We start from the raw sequence: 18916 nt of genomic DNA on the forward strand, positions 1-18916 counted from the left end.
GACGCGGATCCCCTCTAGATGGCACCCCATGATAGGCGGCTGTCGTGTGACACCGGCGAACGACACCACCTCGAGTTCGGCGAGCGAGCCCAAGACTTCCTACAGCCTAGTTGCATGAGGCAGAGATGGCGCCGTCGGAGAAGCCATGCCCGAGGCCACAGAGCCCCGCTGCCGAGCCAGACGAGCCACCGCCAGGAACTTCCCGAGGACCGGCGGCGCTAAGGAAACAGGGAGCTCAACCCGGCCGCCCTCCTCGTCGGCTTCGGTCATGTCAGCCCAGGAGGCAGCAGAGCAGGAGATGCACAAGGCCGGCGCCGGCCACGGTCCAGCGACACCGCGACCAAGCGGGACGGCCGCACCAGCGGCAGCCATCACGTCGGTGGCGGGCGCAGACCCTAGGCTGCGCAGAGCAGGCAAATTCAAAATCGCCTCCTCCTCACACGACCGTTCCCACTCAGCGCTCACGAGGCAACTCGCTAGGCCACATACACAAGTCGACATGGCTAGGAGTGCATGAGCAGAACAAGGAGAAGGATGTCGAGCCCTCAACACGAGTAACTCTATGCCTCAGGAACTTAGGGCATCTCTAATCGCCCGCATATGTTTGAATGTGATCCCGATGTGTTGTGCCATCCAGCATGGGCTGTATCGGTCGGTAGGGCAGTCTAGGAACATTTTCTTCCGCAAATCGGAGACAAATGTGTGGGGACTTTGCGGGCGTATGGACATCACCCATGCCTGCTTCTGACCATCCTGACCCATACAAAATCCTCCTCCCTCGTCCGCGTGCGTTCCAACCCGGTGCCAGCTGCCCGCATTCATGACATTATAGAGCGGCCGCTCCACATTGAAGCTGACTCAGAGCGAACGCGACCTCTCATTGTCTACGTCATTGAAGCAGTGCGTCGGCCGAGGGCGCCGCCTGCTGCACGTTTTGGTCAACACGCCTCCTTGCCGCATTCAAATGGTTGCAGACTATCAACCTTCCTCCATTAAACCCCCGCATGTGCCAAGATACCTACTTCGTCCACACGTCCATTCGCGAGCCGGCTGACATTAAACACAAAGCCGGCTGGCTCCTCGCATCCGCCCGCTATTTAAATGATGACAGACGCCGAGCAAGAATCACACCACACCTTGCTTCCCATTTCCTCCATGAACAATTTTCTCCATGGCATCCGGCGAGCAGGAAGAAGAGTTCTCTGGCATAAGAGTCCGCTGGGTGGCCCATCGAGCCCACCGGTCACGAGCCATGCATCTGTCTGTTCCACCTCCATCGATGCTCCAGGCCGTTGTAGGCCAGTCGCGAAAGCTGAAGCTCCAAGCTGGCGCGTGGTTGAGCTCACCGAGGAGTGTCAAGTTGCTCCAACCTGGCACGGCCACACGGGCATCGTAGCTGCCGCGGATGACATCGTGTCGTACCGTGCCTCCCGTGCCTGCGACGCGCCATCCGATGTCAACACACGCATAACCGCACCCTTCCGGCAGAGAAAGAAGACGGCTACACGAACATGGATCTCATGAACACACAGAAGGTGCATATGACATTGTGGGTCAGCCCGCTGAAGCCACAACCCATGGGCCTAGAGATCGGTACCAGAGCATTGGAGGTCTAGAATACCTAGCCCACTGAGGAAGGTTGGGCAATAAAAATGGCTACTAGTTGACGAGGCACTGGTAAAAGGGTTGTGAGGTGGACTAGAGTGGGGGTGTGACTAGGAGACTATAATATTTAGCTTAACTTCCAATTTAAAGGTTAACTATGGATAAAAGTAAATTCTTTAGATATGCAATATATGGTGAGAAAAAACCTATATGGCAGGCAAGCCAAGATAATTAACAAGACAAAACCTATATGCCATAGATGAGTCGAAGACGATGATGTATCCCGAAGTCACACTCTTTAGGGAGTGCTAATCTTTGTTGGAGAGATGTTGGAGCCAAAGCTCCGGAGCACCGCCAATTGCCTCATCCTAATCTTTCTTTGAGTCACCCCCAATGGATGGCCTCAAATCACTCGGGGTTGGTCTTGAAGGCGACCACCGAACCTTTACCAACTTCTCGTACCACACCACAAGCAAGGAAGCTTGTGGGCCTTGACTCCTACGACTAGAAGTCCAAAACTCGAAGAGTAATAAGTGTTAGTGATGAACAAGAGTGGGGAACACGAATTTGTTTTGTGGAAATGTAGATCGAGCCATCCTCTTTCAATCAAGTTTGAGTGGAGAGATTTGGAGGAATCGAGCTTTTGAGCGGTGGCAATGGTATAGAGTATGCTATACACTTGGGCCACCAACTGGATAGATTACATGTGTGTTAATTGTGTAATAATCTACCTCCACTACCGAAGGAAACGAATGCTCGTTATTAGCAATGATGATGATCAGTAATGCCATGCCTTAATGCATAATGCTACGCTTGTGTAACACATGTATTAATATGCATGGGTATTGACCTTTTGTATATTCTGACTGATGGTGACTCGCATTCTTGATTGAACTGAATGATTTTTGACCAGCTGATGGAATTCTTCTTACAGGTGCTCACACCGACCCCTGTTGTTGTTGGGGTTATCTTGGGCCATTAAGAATAGGGGCTCGGGCCTTTGTTGGGATTTATGTCGCCGTGGGCCTACCCGTTGGGACATAACCTCGCCAACCCTCCCAAATCGGTTATATAAGCCTCCTCATTCACTCTGTTGTCGGCTCCTCCTCACCAGCTGCCTCCTTCTCAGTCGCCTTCATCTCAGCCACCAAGTGCTTCAACATCCTACGGACGCACATGACCATTGTTGCATTGGGATCCAACTCGTCCATCCTCATGGTTAACATTTCGGTATCCTCCGAAGTGTATGCGAGCTCAACCTTCCTCTCTTTGAGGTTGTCTCTTCTCGGTCGTCATCATCAAGATGTTGAACCTCTTCGCCTTCTTTTTCTCCTTTAGTTATTGCGCTTCACGCATGCCTCGTCCTTATTCGCTAAGATGTCCTTGAACCTCTCAGTCATCTTGGCCCCCGTCCCTTCTCGATTCTCCTTTTCCTCCTCCCACTCCTTTCCTCGGAACCCCCTTCTAACCTCCTTGGGTAGCTATTTTGTTGGATTGATTGGATCACTCATTTCTTCTTTATTGCCGACGTCAGCGGTCTTGATGGAATTGGCAATGGATAGTTGCCAATTACTTTGTGAATTCAACTTCAACCAACAATGCATGAGGATGAAGCTCATCTTATCCACCTTCAAAAACAAGTTGCACGCACGGGAGGGCTTGCAAAAGCATATTGTCAACAAGGTGCATATCCGGTCAAATGACCAACACATAGAGCATGTCGGGCCAACAAGTTGCATATCCCACCAAATGACCAAGATCATATCCAACCAACAAGTTGCATATCCGGCCAAATGACCAACACATAGAACTTATTTGCTCGGCAATTTGCACACCACTTGGCCTTCGACCGATCAGTTGTTTTAAATGGCTGCAATACTTGCTCACGGACTCTTGGATGGTGTACCATTGATGGTTTAGCAACTTTGTTCCATGACCGTAGATGACTTCATTGCGGCAGGGCATCAAATTCCCGTGCTCGCGAAACCAAGAATGAATATTGGACCTAAATGTTGCACCCTTTTGCTCTGTGCCATGAATCGGATAGATGCTAGTGGCAACCATGCATCACAACAATTCGTTCACCCGCATGTTGAAACTCCTCTACCCCTTTTCTTTGGATCGGCCAGCCAATCCACCGGATCAAATACCTCGTTGTCTTATGTGTCCTGCTCCGGCTGCTTGGTGTACAAGTCCGATTGCTGGGTGTACGTGACTGGCTGCTGGGTGTACACCTTCGGCTCCGAGTCATCCATGTGTCCATCCTCGAAGCGGCCTTTGCCTCTGTCTTTGTCGTGAATCATCTCCATCAACTCTCTATTTGTATCATCATATGATGGCTCACCCGATTAAGATATACCGACAAACAGAAAGCGGACACCAAGTTGATCCACGCTCGGCATTCGTGATCAAACGACCTGCGGCGATGCCGATTTAGGGAAAAGGAGCGGTGCCGCATTGACGCTAGCGCAATACGGCACGTACCCGGCGACATAGCCAGGGACTGCTGCTGCCGGCTAAGCTGCTTGGCGATGTAGAAGTAGAGAGGCTAACATTGCTCTGATCAGGGAGTGTACATGGGAAAAGATCTTTGCATGATGACACAAATATGCAATGTAAGGGAATCTCCAACACGGACCCTCAAACGCACAACTTTGCGTCATGACACAATTATCTTTCCCCATGTATCACAAGTTCACAACTCACAAGAGGTAGGCCGCGTAGCTTCAGGTGGCATGACGAACTTTTTCAATACTAGATGAAACCCCGCACGTTGTTCCGGTAATATTTTGCAATATTTGGTTGTATGAAACATGAATATCTGGAATAATATGATAACTAAATTGAAAATACAAATAATTTATTATGTGAAATTACTTTACAATTATAGATATTTATTAAATATGAATAAAATGAAAATTCTCATGCATGTTTGCATGTTGAGGTAGCTTTTACTTATGCATGGGTGCATGTTAAGGTGAGCTTTTTCTCATCCATGTTGAATGATGAGGTGGCATGCTTGCATGCTTTTTTACCATGAAGACTGCAGGGCTTACACCCCATATCATTTTTTTATTTTTTTGAAAAGGAGGAAGACCCCCGGTCTCTACATCTGGACGATGCATGCAGCCACTTTATTGATTATTCACACAAGACCTTACAAAGTAATACAGCAGTAAGACTAAACCACCGTCTAGGCAACATCTATCGCTAGTCCTATCTAGTTGATGAAGGGATGTTGATAGTCTGGGCCTAATATCAAACAGACCTCGCAGCCAAGCCTAACATCTAAGACCTGAGGCCCCAACCAGGATGCCTGCCGGGTATGGGGCACCCACCGATCCGGCGCACACTCAGAGGCCGTCGCCGTCACCTGCCACCAATCCATCTTCAGAGCTGTACTGCCGCATCGACCTTGCCCGGTCTAGCTGCTATCGACGCCACCATGATGCCAGACATCGTCACCCTCCAGCGTGAGTCCATCATCGCACATCAGACTCCTAATCTCCAGGGCGCCATGCCATCAAGATCTGTCACCATCCATGTGTATGATGAAACACCGCTCCACCAAAGATGTCGTCCACTGGTACCTCGAGCCCACATACACCTCCAAGAAAGACGCCCCCAAGGGGGAAACGACACAATCGCGTCGCCGTCTTCTGATCTATCGATCTAGGGTTTCCCCCGGAGATAGCAGATAGTAGTCTAGAACTTCTCCACGGCGATGCCTTCAAGAAGGGAACGACGCCATAGAGCGTCGCCACCGTCAGCTTTGGCATCTAGCGAAGAGCAGGTTTTCACCCAGATTTGTTCGTAGAACTCCATCCAGCGTCTTGTGCACGGACCGCCGCCTTCTCTGCCGGAGACTAGATCCAAAGGATCCAGCTGCTGCCACCGGATCCATGCAGCCATCACCGGGAGATGACGACAGCCTCCCTGTACTGGAGCTAGCACGGACTGGAGCAGACCGAGTCGGAGACAATGATACTCCTAGATCTCCAGCAGACCAGCGAGCCGCCGGCACCACTGTGTCCAGATCACCGGCCATGCCGGGCCGCCGCCACCGCCCGCGCGGTCCGGTAGTCACCAGATCTGGGACAAGCCGGAACTGGTCGGACCAACGGGCGCGCCGCCACCCAACCATGGGGTCGCCGCCTCGGCCACCGCCGCCCCCTGTGCATCCGGCCGATTCCCACCGGCACCACCACAGCTGCCGCCGCTAGGACGTCGTGCCGCCGTGGGCCGAAGTGGGGGTCGCACCTCCGCGGATCTGGGCGCCCGCGCCACCCATGGATCCGGGGGAGAGGGGAGAGGCCCTCCGCCACCGTGTCGCATGCACGGGCTTTGCCCGGCCGCCGACTACCTGCGGCAGCGAAGGGGAGGACGGACGCGGGGAGGGTCGCTGGCGGCAGAGGTTGCTCCCCCCCCCCCCCCCCCCCCGCGTGTTCGGGCGACGCGAGAGGGAGAGGGCGGAGGGGGCATCATATTATTAATCAAATAAAAAGAATGCAAGGAACATCTGTAGAAGTTCCTCTGGGGGAGGGAACCAAAAAACGAAAAAGAGAAAGTACAAGGTATAAGTAAAGATCCACCTCTACAATCTAGTGTGGCAAAAAATCAATTCATCTGAGAAGAGCATCTTTATATGATATCTGCTTTTTATTCTGTGAGTGAGAAGGATAAAGTGGCATGCTTGCATGTTTAGAGAAATAGGTTAGTGAAAGCTAGCTATTTACATATAGAAGATGACCGTCTCGACCATGGATTTAGCATGCGCACTATATATCGCTGAACAGCAGCACAAGGCAGCATAGTTAATTTGTGGACCTTTTCCACATCAGGATAACGCTTCGCCGGCCGGACCGAGCACTGCCGTCTGCCGGCCGGAGAACTTGTCCGACCTTTGGCCCGTTACCAGCCTAAGCTTGGGCCCAGCCATTACAGTAACCCATCGTTTTGTCTGCACTGGAAGCACGAACACAAATAACTAATCCCCTCAGGCCAGGGTCACCATCGATCCAATGATGGAGTACCTGTTTGACCACCGCCACCGAAGAAACATACATAGTGGAATACAAACATACATAGTGGAATACAGCAGTGTACTGGTAGTAGTATTTCTCTTCTCTATGCGCACAAGTACACAAAGGTGATGGATACATAGCACCCGTTGAAGAATACAAGGGCTACATAACAAACCTGTCGAGAGGAAAAGCGGTATAGTACCATCGCCGGATATGGACGGGCGTCGAAGCAAATTCCGGTTTGGTCATCGCCATGGCTTTAATCTCCGCGACTGATGTGGACTGGCCGGATGTTTCAGGCACTAGAAACACTCTTCCATTCAAAAGGATCGGGATTGCAGTATTCTTCTTTCCTGTTGGATCACCCTCGATTCCTCGATGATGTAATGGCTTGAAACATCACCATTGGCTTGTAACATCAGTAAATCTGTCACAATATATAGCAGTGCTACTATTCTTCGGTTTTCAAGTGTGAAAAAACACACACATGCGATGGGGTGATGTCAAATACTCCACTCAATTATAAGGACAGGAAAGAAAAGAGTGAAGAGAGATAACAATGCCTACTACTCCTACTTATTTAGACAACTCGTGGCTTGGCTTTCATTATGGGGGATGAGAAGACAACAACTCGTCTTGCATAGACCAGCGTGTGAGTTGTGATTCTGTAATCAGGTGTGTTGTTGTACAGATTTGTGTAACCGTTTCGTTGTCAGTGCAATGACGTGCAAGCTCCCCGCTATCATGATAAAGTAAATCATGTGTCTTTTTGCGAAAAGAAATCATGTTTGTAGTAGTTATTCGTCAATTTTGTTTCTAAACTGTTGATCAACAGAAGAGGAGGTTTCTCCCAAGAAGGAAACACCGTCCGTCCACTCCACCCACCGTATAACGTGTCTCATTATCCGCTCACTAATTTCCATGATACGAACAAGCTGACAGCAAAGCTTTGCTTGTTCCCACAATAATACATACTGTGGTCTGTTCCATTCCCAAATGAGTTGGCATCTCGACTGACAAGATAGCCACTCTGCCTGTTATGATATGCCACGCCTGCCTTGTTGGATGCTTCGTCGGCATCAAATATCAGTTGAGTATTCAGCAGGTTTCTACCAGCTCTGAGCAAGAAGAGCACATGGAGAGAGATCTTAGAATACAGCATTCAGCGTGTGCACGGCAGAAATGTTCAGGATTTGCGGAGCGACGACGATTTGACCGGGGATTGCATGGATTTCTTATGATCTTACCAAAGAATATGGGTGCTCTTTCGGTGCGGCTAGTCGGCAAGACAAGTTACCCAGGCATGCGTGCTCCAACTTCCAAGGACGACAACACATGCTACCCATACGGCGCAGCACGTACAGCGGTGTCTTCTAGGGATGAGATGATGAAGAGAAGAGACGGCCTTTGGTCAGCAGTCAGCTCGCGTGATCTTCAGTGAAGCCAACTGCACGGAAGATATCGCCATCCAGTACGATACAGTCTGTCGACACACTACTATAGATAGAGAACTACTACCACTGTCAGCTTGGGCGTAGGCTGTTTGTTAGTCGCCCATCTCCAATGCTTCAGACGTATGCATGGCCACAACACCAGCCACCTCAGTTTCAGACAAACGTGAAACATGGAGCACTCAACATATTGGACCTACTCCACGGCAGGACATCACAAGATTACTCAACCAATTGGAACTCCCAAGAAGTTTTGGACACTGTAATAGTGTCAAAAAAATGTCTTATATTAAGTTACTGAGGTAGTATTTATTTAGATGAGAAGCAGTTCGCTGGCAATATGGCATAGCTTGTTACTATTCCGAAAGCAAATAAGTATGGCACTGCTGACACAGATTGAGTGATAAGCTCGTAAATATCCCCTTACAACAACGGGATGGATAATACAGATACTACCTCAAATAACATGAGACGTAACTGGTGTTCTTTTTATTGCCACAAAAGACCTGCGAGAAGAGTTCAGCAGAGACACTACCTATGCGGTTGACTGAAACATAGAAAGAATGGCCGAATCGGCTTCTGGAGTTCACCAGTTACTGATGAAAGAAACATTGGAACAAAACATTACAGGCAGGTCGGTTCAGACCTAGCTCCATCTCCTCTTATCCTCTTCTTCATCCACTGGGGTATACCAGTCTGGCCGCCCCTTTGAGCTGCTGTACCGGTAGTTCAGGTAGAGCTCTTCGTCACATACGGACCTCGTACTTACTAGCACAAGCGTCCTCAGAACCGGTGACTCCCCAGTCTCTTTACCAGGGGCTCTGGACTTGAACCAGAAGGAGCCAAACCTCTTCATTGTAACGGGCTCTTCACCACCAAATGCAATGTTCGGGATGTATACTCTCATGTCCTTCTCTGTCAGTGGAAAATCATATGGGCAGATCATGACATTAGGAGTCGACCCTCCCGGTGGGTGGTTCGCGAAATGACCAAAGGCTAGTGGATTTCGCCGTTCAAGCACATCCCCGAAGTTTTCAGTGCCACTCTTCTGCAGGGGCTTGTTAAGCATCCTCCACGCCCGGTCAGAGTTGCTCTCTGGGCTTTTGGGTGGCGTTGTATTGTAATCCACTGGATCTGAACCATCCCATATTTCTCTTGTTTCACCACCTAAATGCCATGGTTTCGCGTTGATTATTGTTCCGTCATATCTTGTGATAAGATAGCTGTTGCACGCATCGATTCTTGGGTATCCAGGGATATATCGATAATACGCAGGTGAGTATATAACTCCAGGGTAGATGGCTAGGACAGCACCAATATTAGCTTCTCCAGATAAGAACAGACCTTGCCCTGCATCTTTGTGAGGTATTAGTGACGGCTTGATGTCAAGGGTGTAGCCAAACTGATCCCTGAATTTGTTTGACAATTCAGCTTGAGTTAAAGGTCGCGTAGCAGGAACAGCTGCACTGCAGAGCAAATGCATCAGATGATAGCTTCATATGATTCATCGAATAAAACAACTATGAAGAACTTGATGTATGTAACTATATCTATATGAACACAGTAGCAGCATAATTCCTGTATGTGAATGTAAGAAAGAGCTTGCAGTAAACAGTACAAAAAGAAGCATTTCAGGATATGGAGTTAGCTTGCCATCTATAGTTGAACAGTTCATAGGTCACGATGCATATGAAGCAACCGGCAAAAGATCAATGCACATAGTTATGTGTGCTTAACCCAGAACTTCAAAGAAACCGTGAAAGAATGATACTGGCTAAGCATGTTAATTTATGGTAAACAAAATTGAGGCATAAGTTAAGTGCACAGAAAATTCAAATAACAAAGGGAATGTTATTCCTATCACATAACTAAGGGCCCACGAATGTCTTTGGAACTATAACACCCTTAGCCATAATTGTAGATATTTGGGATGGAAACACATGTATATGTTTTCTGATCATCATATTTAGGCTCTAAAGTATCTTTGGTCGCAGAAATTAAAATAACTTATTTGGTAGTATGCATTGTACAGCAAGACATGCTACTCAACATATGCTTACGAGCCTAATTTGGATGATACAGGTGCAAAACTGTGAATGTGTCAATGAATGCACTTAGCTGAAACATATTACCTGGCTTGTTTGCAGCTGCAACTCCTGTGCCAACGGCCAAACTCAAGCCACTTCGTCGAGAATTATTATAAGCATCAGAAGAAGATTGTGATGGATCTTTTGTATCAGGACGAAGAATGTTATCCATTGATTTGCATATATGCTTAAGTTGATAATGAACATTTCCCTGAACTTGCTTCTGCTGGTCAGTAACAGATGCTTTGCTAGCCAGGTCAATAATCTCCTCGGCGTCCTTTTCTTCAGAATGCTCTCCCAAACGATTATAGCTAAGTTGCACATAAAAAAGGATAAAGAATTTAGGAATCTAATCATATTCATACCGAGTATTATAAGAAAACTTGGTAATGCATTTCCAAAGAAACTAGAAATAACCAAACACGTGGTTTAGAGGCTTGATCCTTCAGTCGGCGGTAAAATATGCAAAATATCTAATCATAGGAATAATAATAAGATCAATACCTTGTAGCATCTAAACTACGAGAATCCAATAACAACCTTAATAGACCTGTAGCGTAAACTAAGTTCCAAATGTTGATCTAAATTCTCTATTGCATATGAAGACAAAAAATGCTAGATACTTGCAACTTTAATGGACCTTGTAGCAATCTAATCATAAGTTTCATAGCGAGTGTTGCAAGCAAATTTGGTATGCATCTCCAAAGAAACTAGAAATAACCAAACACATAGTTTAGAGGCTTGATCCTTCAATAGGCGGTAACAGAATACTTTAAAATTAAAATATGCAAAATATATAATCAAAGGGATAATATCTAAACTATGAGAATTCAATAACAACCATAATAGACTTGTTGAGTAAACTAAGTCCTAAATTTTTGCATGTAGCAGAACTACCATGTTAACACGTGGTTTAGAGGCTTGATCCTTCAGTCAACGGTAAAATATGCACAACATCTAATCACAGGGATAATAATAAGATCAATATATTGTAGCATCTAAACTATGAGAATCCAATAACAACCTTAATAGACCTGTAGAGTAAACTAAATTCCAAATATTGATCTCAATTCTCTATTGCCTATGAAGACCAAAAATGCTAGATAATTGCAATTTTGCATGTAGCAGAACTACTGTGTTATCATCTGCGAAAAACAAATGAACAAGAACATGGCGATTTCTTCAGATATCCATATACCTGGTATAGAGAAATAAACGATTCACGTCAGCATCAAACTGAAGATGCCGTGGGTCTCGAGCAAAGCTTGGACTCTTAGCAAGTGTTTTGATTGCCTGAAATGAACCAGTAAATTGATTAGAGGAACAGCTGACAAAGCCATAATGCTGCCCAGAGTACTAATTGCCTTCTCATTAGAATTGGCATACCATAAGAAACAGAGAAGTCATATAGGAAATGTAATTGCAAAATAAAAAACTTCTAACCTAGACAGAAAAATCAAGCACGATTTAGAGCATCGAGGCAAGCCATAAGCACATTTATACAGTAAGACTTCCAGATGTTTCAACACACACCATCATCTCCCTCCCACATACACTTGACTTCACTCAAATCCTCGTAAAAGAATTTTAGAATAATTTCCTGTGTTTGAGGCTAATCGATGTTGGTTTTCTCGCGCACAACGAGACCAAGCAGATCGAGATCCGGAGATGGTTGCGAGATACGTAAGGAAGGGAAGCGTACCTCCTGGAATTTGTTGAAGAGAAACGCCATGCTGGCCCTGCGGGCGGTAGCCGCCGCCGCCGCGCCCGGTACTCCTTGGTTCGGCGGGAGGGGCAAGGCCGAACGAAGGCTGCGGGAGCAGTGGTGAAGGGGAGTGAGGGTTTAGACTTCAGGAGGAGGCGATCAGTCTAGTATAAGAAAGGGCTGGGCCGAAAGCCCGTACCACATTCTCATGGGGCACCTTCGTTCTCCTTACATTTGGGCCTGATGTACATCAGCATGCTTTGTGTGTTTCCCACTCCCGCGGCAATTGGTGTCGCCATGGCTAATCCTATTTCACGCCCGCAGGCGTTGAGAGCAACTAATTAAAAAGTACTCCTCGAGGAGCCTCCGCAAGGGTTATTTTTGATGTTGGGAGCGTGTCACTTGGCGCTCTCAACCACATCCACATGTCGTGTGCTGGGCGTTCCCTTCAGATTTTATTTTTTTATTTTTTTGTACACGTTTTTTTTCTTCAGAAAACTCTCATGTTGCGATAAGTGACATACATGCAATGCATCACTTTTCACAACCTCATAAGGTGAGAATGACCTTTGCCGAGAATACTCCTTAATTAGTGATTTCGGTCAAATGAACGCTAAAACTATATCTCGCTTATTTTGTGACGTAACTCTATTTCACCAAAAGCGCACAGCCAATGAACCAATAATGGATGTACGCCTTTCATTTTCTACTAGCACAAATGCTCGTGCGTTGCAATGAAGAAAAAATTGATGTGTGTTCACCAAAAAGAAAGCGGCATGACAACATTTGTATGTTGCCACCTGGTGGTCGCAAAAAAGGCCATGATGAGATTTAGAAGAAAAGCATCATCAACTACACATTAGTCATAATGAAAGAAGCCTTAACACCGATAATAAGAAACACTTATTTTTTCGTAAACCTAAAATCTACTCTCTCTCCCTTCGGGTTTCTCAGGCCTATCTCACAAATCTCAGCAAATAGGGTAGATAGTGATTGAAGAGAATGGATATCACATGCTCAAAACCACACAATTAACACACTTGCTTTTTTCATAAAATATTGGATTGAAAAGATAATTGTTGCATGAACGTGCAAGTACTATCCACTGTTCAGTTTGTCAGCTTGTTTGCAACAACTTCTTTTCGGGGCGCTAGTTCAGGACATGTCATAGTGAATTGATCTGGGTGAATAACACTAACTTTTGATTGACATGTTGGTCACATCCTCCTCGACCCCGACATGATGTATTACTGGTAAACATTGGTAAATATGTATTGTCATTGAATTCTGATAAACTAACCTTTTGTATGTTAGACCTATATAAGAGAGCATAGAGCTAGAAAAGTAACCGAAATTAACCAATAAGGCCTTATATATATCATTTTTCGTGTCAGACTTGCAAAATTAATCAGTAACATGAATCATGCTAAACTACAGAATGCACTCTCATTCGTGAGATTTAACCGGTAATTCCATGAAGTGCCAATGTATGCATGGACAGTACATATAAACCTTTAAAGGAGAAACACCCCTAAAATTTAAAACATAATGATATACAAGATAATTAATGCCAAATCCCCTATAAATAGACGACGACAAACATGGCACTGCTGCTAATTTGGAGGGTTAAATTATTAGTATAACCTATGTTGTTGAGAATTTCATCAAACACGTGGAAAGCACATACAGTATGCCTGCAATACGATAGATCAGCACCAATCCCTGCATAATAAAGAACGCAAATTGTAATCTTGATCTCTAGTTGTGGATTGGTGCATCACTTGAGGTTTCCTGCCACCGCATTAGGCATGCTATTGGTGTGAAGCGGCATACTGGAAGCAGAGGGGCTTAACCTCATTATTTCTCTAGCAGGTGGAGAACACGGGCACGTGAGGTGGCCACGGTGATACAGGCAATCAGCAACATTGATCTGACCAAGCGTTTTGTCCGTTCTTCCTAATCAAGGAACGATGTCACCTATTCTATTCCTAATCCAGCAGCAACGACACTTGTTCAGACTGAGCGAGCGATGTTTGTCGCACGTCATGTCGGCTCTTCGCTGAGACGGGCTTTGGCCACACATTCATGACCTCCTGTCGGCGCTGAATAGCTACACCAGGAAAGGTGCCATGCGGAGGTGCCGCACAATTTTTTCGATCAACTCCCCCGTCCACCCCTTCAGTCCTCCTCCCCCGACCCCCTCCTCCTCGACATCTTCCCCAATCACAGCCTCTAGTAGCCCACAGATTCGTCTGACCGTGAACTACCGCCCCGCGGCACGTCCGCTTCTACGACCCGCCCATGATGCATGCATCGACGATAATGTGGGCGTCCGCCATGGCCAGAATACCACCAACGGCGTTGACGCCAGGACCCACGCCCTCAACCACACATGGAGGTAGCTTTTGTTGCTGCCTCAGTCGACCTGATCCTCTTTATTAGGCCCCTGGATCAGCGGTAAATAGCAGCTGGAAATTACGTTGAGTCCGTGAAGGACACAAACATCATGATCAGCCGAGCAATTGCCTTCCCAACTTGGAGCAAGGAGGAACGCGGTCTCTGGCACAAGACCGAACGGACAAGCAGATCTGGTGCAGGAGCGTCGACAATGGGGATCTCGACGAGCTCTATCATCATCAGGTTTGTCAAGGACGGATCCAATACTAACTCAAGTACGCTGTACTTGGTCGCCGAGACCGGCTAGTAGAACTTGCCATGGCACAGCATGACCGTGAGATGGGACACAGAACTGATTCGCCCAAACATTGCCTCACAAAGCCGCCACCAAGGAGCCACCCAGATTGTACTCGTTCTTGGCCTCGGCGAGCGCAACAACGATATGTCGCCGGTGTTGCAGCAGTACCCCAAGGACCCATCGGTCGGCTCTGACTCCGATGAGAACAACCACCATGAACGCGCGTTATATGGCTGTGTATGTAGCATGAACTGTTGGGGAACGTAGTAATTTCAAAAAAATCCTACGCACATGCAAGATCATGGTGCTGCATAGCAACGAGAGGGGAGAGTGTTGTCCACGTATCCTCGTAGACCGAAACCGGAAGCGTTAGCACAACGCGGTTGATGTAGTCGTACATCTTCACGATCCGACCGATCAAGTACCAAACGTACGGCACCTCCGAGTTCAGCACACGTTCAGCTCGATGACGACCCGCGAACTCCGATCTAGCAGAGCTTCACGGGAGAGTTTCGTCAGCACGACGGCGTGATGACGGTGATGATGTTGTTACCGACGCAGGGCTTCGACTAAGCACCTCTACGATATAACCGAGGTGGAATATGGTGGAGGGGGCACCGCACACGGCTGAGAGAGATCAACAAATCAACTTGTGTGTTCATGGGGTGCACCTTGCCTGAGTATATAAAGGAGGAGAGGAGGGGAGGGGCGGGCCCTCTCTATGGCGCGCCCTGGGGAGTCCTACTCCCACCGGGAGTAGGATTCCCCCCCCCCTCCATCTAGTAGGAGTAGGAGTCAAGGAAAGGGAAGAGAGAAGAGAAGGAAGGAGGGGGCGCAGCCCCTCCCCCTAGTCCAATTCGGACTAGGCCTTGGGGGGCGCAGCCTCCCCTCTCTCTTTCCCCTAAAGCCCAATAAGGCCCATATACTCTCCGGCGAATTCCCGTAACTCTCCGGTACTCCGATAAATACCCGAATCACTCGGAACCTTTCCGATGTCCGAATATAGTTGTCCAATATATCGATCTTTACGTCTCGATCATTTCGAGACTCCTCGTCATGTTCCCGATCTCATCGGCGACTCCTAACTATCTTTGGTACATCAAAACACATAACTCATAATATAAATCGTCACCGAACGTTACGCGTGCAGACCCTACGGGTTCGAGAACTATGCAGACATGACTGAGACACGTCTCCGGTCAATAACCAATAGCGGAACCTGGATGCTCATATTGGCTCCCACATATTCTACGAAGATCCTTATCGGTCAAACCGCATAACAACATACGTTGTTCCCTTTGTCATCGGTATGTTACTTGCCCGAGATTCGATCATCGGTATCTCAATACCTAGCTCAATCTCATTACCGGCAAGTCTCTTTACTCGTTCCGTAATACATCATCCCGCAACTAACTCATTAGTCACATTGCTTGCAAGGCTTATAGTGATGTGCATTACCGAGAGGGCCCAGAGATACCTCTCCGACAATCGAAGTGACAAATCCTAATCTCGAAATACGCCAACTCAACAAGTACCTTTGGAGACACCTGTAGAGCTCCTTTATAATCACCCAGTTACGTTGTGACGTTTGGTAGCACACAAAGTGTTCCTTCGATATTTGGGAGTTGCATAATCTCATAGTTATAGGAACATGTATAAGTCATGAAAAAAGCAATAGCAACAAATAAAACGATCAAGTGCTAAGCTAACGGAATGGGTCAAGTCAATCACATCATTCTCTAATGATGTGATCCCGTTAATCAAATGACAACTCATGTCTATGGCTTGGAAACTTAACCATCTTTGATTCAACGAGCTAGTCAAGTAGAGGCATACTAGTGACACTTTGTTTGTCTATGTATTCACACATGTACTAAGTTTCCGGTAAATACAATTCTAGCATTAATAATAAACATTTATCATGAAATAAGGAAATAAATAATAACTTTAGTATTGCCTCTAGGGCATATTTCCTTTAGTCTCCCACTTGCACTAGAGTCAATAATCTAGTTCACATCATCATGTGATTTAACACTAATATTCATATTTGTATATGATTAACACCCACAGTTCACATCGTCATGTGACCAACACCCGAAGGGTTTACTAGAGTCAATAATCTAGTTCACATCGCTATGTGATTAACACCCAAAGAGTACTAAGGTATGATCATGTTTTGCTCGTGAGAGAAGTTTAGTCAACGGGTCTGTCACATTCAGAGCCGTATATATTTTGCAAATATTCTATGTCTACAATGCTCTGCACGGAGCTACTCTAGCTACTTGCTCCCACTTTCAATATGTATCCAGATTGAGACTTCGAGTCATGTGGATCAGTGTCAAAACTTGCATCGACATAACTCTTTACGACGAGCTCTTTTATCACCTCCATAATCGAGAAATATTTCCTTAGTCCTCACTAAGGATAATCTTGACCGTTGTCCAGTGATCTACTCCTAGATCAAAATTGTACTCCCTTGCCAAACTCAGAGCAAGGTATACAATAGGTCTGGTACACAGCATAGCATACTTTATAGAACCTATGACTGAGGCATAGAGAATGACTTTTCATTCTCTTTCTATTTTTTGCCAAGGTTGGGCTTTTAGTCTTACTCAACTTCACACCTTGTAACACAGGCAAGAACTCCTTCTTTGACTGTTCCATTTTGAACTACTTCAAAATATTATCAAGGTATGTACTCATTGAAAAATCTTATCAAGCGTCTTGATCTATCTCTATAGACCCTGATGCTCAATGTGTAAGTAGCTTCACCGAGGTCTTTCTTTGAAAAACTCTTATTGAAGTATCCTTTTATGCTGTCCAGAATTTATATATCATTTCCAATCAACAATATGTCATCTAAATATAGTTTTAGAAATGCTACAGAGCTCCCACTCACTTTCTTGTAAATACAGACTTCTCCAAAAGTCTGTATAAAAGCATATGCTTTGATCAACTCATCAAAGCGTATATTCCAACTCCGAGATGCTTACACTAGTCCATAGATGGATCGCTGGAGCTTGCACATTTTGTTAGCACCTTTAGGATTGACAAAACCTTCTGGTTGCATCATATACAACTCCTCTTTAATAAATCCATTAAGGAATGCAGTTTTGACATCCATTTGCCAGATTTCATAAAATGTGGCAATTTCTAACATGATTCGGACAGACTTAAGCATCGATATGAGTGAGAAAATCTCATTGTATTCAACACCTTGAACTTGTCGAAAAACTTTTTGCGACAAGTCGAGCTTTGTAGATAGTAACACTACTATCAGCGTCTATCTTCCTCTTGAAGATCCATTTATACAATATGGCTTGCCGATCATCGGGCAACTCCACCAAAGTCCACACTTTGTTCTCATACATGGATCCCATCTCAGATTTCATGGCCTCAAGCCATTTTGCGGAATATGGGCTCATCATCGCTTCCTCATAGATCGTAGGTTTATCATGGTCTAGTAACATGACTTCCAGAATAGGATTACCGTACCACACTGGTCCGGATCGTAGTCTGGAAGACCTACGAGGTTCTGTAGCAACTTGATTTGAAATTGCATGATCATCATCATTAGCTTCCTCACTAATTGGTGTAGCAATCACTGGAACTGATTTCTATGATGAACTACTTTCCAATTTAGGAGAAGGTACAATTACCTTATCAAGCTCTACTTTCCTCCCACTCACTTCTTTCGAGAGAAAGTCCTTCTCTAGAAAGGATCCATCTTAGCAACGAATATTTTGCCTTCGGATCTGTGATAGAAGGTATACCCAACAGTTTCCTTTGGGTATTCTATGAAGACGCACTTCTCCGATTTGGGTTCGAGCTTATCAGGTTGAAACTTTTTCACATAAGCATCGCTGCCCCAAGCTTTAAGAAACGACAACTTTGGTTTCTTGCCAACCCATAGTTCATAAGGCGTCGTATCAACGGATTTTGATGGTGCCCTATTTAAAGTGAATGCAGCTATCTCTAATGCATAACCCCAAAACGATAGTGGTAAATCGGTAAGATACATCATAGATCGCACCATATCCAATAAAGTGCGGTTACGACGTTCGGACACACCATTACGTTATGGTGTTCCATGTGGCGTGAGCTGTGAAACTATTCCACATTGTTTTATATGAAGGCCAAACTCGTAACTTAAATATTCTCCTCCACGATCAGATTGTAGAAACTTTATTTTCTTGTTACGATGATTCTCCACTTCATTCTGAAATTCTTTGAACTTTTCAAATGTTTTAGACTTGTGTTTCATTAAGGAGATATACCCATATCTACTCAAATCATCTGTGAAGGTCAAAAAATAACGATACTCGGCACGAGCATCAACACTCATTGGA

The 18916-nt window shown here is 46.0% G+C and overlaps 1 protein-coding gene across 1 annotated transcript; it reads right to left on the minus strand.

Annotated features, from left to right (window-relative positions):
* Positions 1-8449: 8449 nt before the first annotated feature.
* LOC123137573 (uncharacterized) lies at positions 8450-12058 on the minus strand. The gene is made up of 4 exons (XM_044557391.1): positions 11870-12058; positions 11366-11460; positions 10213-10478; positions 8450-9541 (listed from the first exon to the last, which is right to left on the minus strand). The coding sequence occupies exons 1-4, from the start codon at positions 11897-11899 to the stop codon at positions 8727-8729; spliced, it is 1206 nt and encodes a 401-aa protein (XP_044413326.1). The 5' UTR covers positions 11900-12058; the 3' UTR covers positions 8450-8726.
* Between the last annotated feature and the right edge of the window lie 6858 nt (positions 12059-18916).

This window comes from Triticum aestivum, chromosome 6B (assembly GCF_018294505.1).
Source record: "Triticum aestivum cultivar Chinese Spring chromosome 6B, IWGSC CS RefSeq v2.1, whole genome shotgun sequence".
NCBI lineage: Eukaryota > Viridiplantae > Streptophyta > Magnoliopsida > Poales > Poaceae > Triticum > Triticum aestivum.

Excerpts from the sequence above, each read along its gene's own strand:
- LOC123137573 (XM_044557391.1), bottom strand. The coding sequence starts at position 11,899 with ATGGCGTTTCTCTTCAACAAATTCCAGGAG. Across the intron at positions 11,461-11,869 it reads TCTTCAACAAATTCCAGGAG|GCAATCAAAACACTTGCTAA; the intron begins GTACGCTTCCCT and ends GGTTCATTTCAG. Across the intron at positions 9,542-10,212 it reads TGCAGCTGCAAACAAGCCAG|CTGTTCCTGCTACGCGACCT; the intron begins GTAATATGTTTC and ends TCTGCAGTGCAG.